Source organism: Vicia villosa, linkage group LG4 (genome assembly GCF_029867415.1).
Source record: "Vicia villosa cultivar HV-30 ecotype Madison, WI linkage group LG4, Vvil1.0, whole genome shotgun sequence".
Classification (NCBI taxonomy): domain Eukaryota; kingdom Viridiplantae; phylum Streptophyta; class Magnoliopsida; order Fabales; family Fabaceae; genus Vicia; species Vicia villosa.
Window position 1 is genome coordinate 161,209,004 of NC_081183.1, and position 2,415 is coordinate 161,211,418.

Below are 2,415 nucleotides of genomic sequence, written 5' to 3' on the forward strand. Positions count from 1 at the left end.
GTATGTTTAACTTTTTTGTTTTTTAAACGGTTGAGATTTTGGCGACACTTTTGGAGGGTCTGATTATCAATTTTATGCTTGTTGTTTGCATCTAATGTTTTTTAACCATGTTTGTTTGTTATTGATGTTATTTTCTTTATCTACTCAAAATATGTACTAGCCAAAAAGATTATGCAATAAAAAAGATATTCAAACATAAGATGTTCGTACAAAATACTCAAATAATACAATGATAACAAAATAAATCTACATAGGTCCTCCACGGGCAACATCAACTAACCTAGCTAAAATACTGTGGACCTCGCCATCAGGGTTCACCAGACCCATGAGGCTATCCAAGTGAACTGCGATGTACTACAGGAGGCTGCCCTGGTCACTAGCAGGAGGTGGAGGTGGTGGTGAAGAAGCCCTAGCACATGAAGGCCCTGGAACATCAGATGCTGCGGCAGATGGGCTGACCCTATGGTGTGACACTCTGAGGAACCACTCCAGGTATCCATCCTGACATTGCCCAGACTGTTGAACCGCAACGGCTGTATCCATGATCTCACGGGGGAGCTGGGGATGTGACTCTGAAATCAGCGATCAATGCCACCAACTAGAGCCTCCGGGACTGGCCGTTAGATGCCCTGTACATAACCAAACTGGCGTAGGCACCTCTCAAGCAAGTGTCTAGCCACATGGCTCTCCCATCTAACATACCCTAAATATAAGGAAGATGGATCAAAAGGACGATGCTTGCAGTGACCTATATACGGTGTCCACATGACATCATCCAGCGTCAGAGCATCCAGCCTCTGCCTGTACTCCATCAAGGGCGCCTCTCCTGGAAAGGTCTGCTTGGCCTTCCACCTCATCGCACAAGGGTCAGCAGCCGCACAATGGTGGATCCTCCGCTCACAGATGCGAGGGAAGTGCTCGTAGATCCAACACTGCATAAATAAAAATAATCAAGCCCAGGTAAAATATAATAAAACACAAAAAAACCATGTAAGAATATATACCTGTAGCAAGCTTAGATAACTAGCAAGTTGTCTGGTGTTAGGACGAGAAGCGGCATCAAACGCCGTGTATAGCATCGTCAGAGCAGCCACTCCCCAAGCCCAAGACGGGGTATCAAGGTCGCTGAAGAGAGTCAGATAGTGGACATTTATATAATATGCAGACTTGTCCGCAAAGAGAGTACATGCCACTAGATGTAGCATGTACGCCCTAACGGCAGCCTCGTACCTCCCCGCATCGACAAGCTGCTGATAAACCTTCCTCAACCAAGACATCCTGAGGTGAAAGCCCCGAGTATCACCAAACTCTTTGAGCACAACCACCCCATCAACCTCTAATGCATCCCTCACCATCTGCCCAACCTCATTCTGCCCGTCCACAACATTGGAAGCTCTGCCCCCCTGTGTCGAGGTGCACGGAACCCCTACCCGCATGCGCCTCCTTAGCCCTCCGTTTCCAGTTAGAACTGATCGGAGCAACGCGCCCAACACGTAAGACTGACGTACTAGCCTCAATCAGCATCAGCCCGAGCACGAGCCTCGGCTCTATCAATGGTCTGATCTACAACTGTACCATCCCTACCTCTAGTCCTCACTGGAAAAAGATAAAAATATAATTTTAAAAAAACTACCGAAAATTTCAAATATTTCAAAATTTCCGGTACTTGACAAAATACCAGAAATTTTAAAATTTACAGTATTTTTAAAAATTTATAAAGATACCGAAAATTTTGAAATTTCCGGTACATAATGCCGTAAATTTCAAAATTGCCGGTACGAAATATCAGAAATTTCATAAAAATACCGGAAACTTACTTGTTTTCACAGAATTTTCGGTACACTGTTCAAATTTCCGATATCGCCCTAAAATTTGAAAAATCTGGTGCTTTGTAGATTTCTAAAAATAGAATAAATAATTTTGATTGGGTATTTTGGTCTTTTCAATTCTTTGGAGGTGCCAGAATTAAATTTTGGGGTGGCAAATTGGGTGCTTGATTTCATTCTGCACCATTCTTTATTTCTTGAACCCACTTTTTTGACACAAACTTATACACAATTTTAGTGATAAAAATATTATTTGAATAGAGTTTAGAGATATGATTAGCACTTGTTAGGAATATACAAGGAATATTTATTATCCTTTTATAACAAGTGACTTGCCTCCTTATCTACACATAAGCATTTAGAGAGCCTTTCCCTTTGATATTTCGGGAAGCATTTTTGTCTTTTCTTTTCCATAATTTCTCTTAATTTTTTAATGTGAGGAACATTATTAATTTTTCTCAAGAGTTTTTATTTCATTTCTGAGAAAAAATTTAAAAATTTGGTCGTAAGAGGATCAATCTCCCCATTTTGAAGCATAGGATAGAAAATCACTAAACATCTTTAATTAGTTTTTGGCCAACTACTTTTA

General features: G+C 41.1%; 1 protein-coding gene across 1 annotated transcript; it reads right to left on the reverse strand.

Annotated features, from left to right (window-relative positions):
* Positions 1–354: 354 nt before the first annotated feature.
* Positions 355–1,436, reverse strand: LOC131598217 (protein MAIN-LIKE 1-like). Its single transcript, XM_058870841.1, has 3 exons — positions 1,005–1,436; positions 636–932; positions 355–558 (listed from the first exon to the last, which is right to left on the reverse strand). The coding sequence occupies exons 1-3, from the start codon at positions 1,434–1,436 to the stop codon at positions 355–357; spliced, it is 933 nt and encodes a 310-aa protein (XP_058726824.1).
* Between the last annotated feature and the right edge of the window lie 979 nt (positions 1,437–2,415).

Coding starts and splice junctions, on each gene's coding strand:
- LOC131598217 (XM_058870841.1), bottom strand. CDS start 1,436: ATGCGGGTAGGGGTTCCGTGCACCTCGACACAGGGGGGCAGAGCTTCC. Junction 933..1,004: donor GTTATCTAAGCTTGCTACAG/GTATATATTCTT, acceptor TTATTTATGCAG/TGTTGGATCTACGAGCACTT. Junction 559..635: donor GCCTACGCCAGTTTGGTTAT/GTACAGGGCATC, acceptor TCACATCCCCAG/CTCCCCCGTGAGATCATGGA.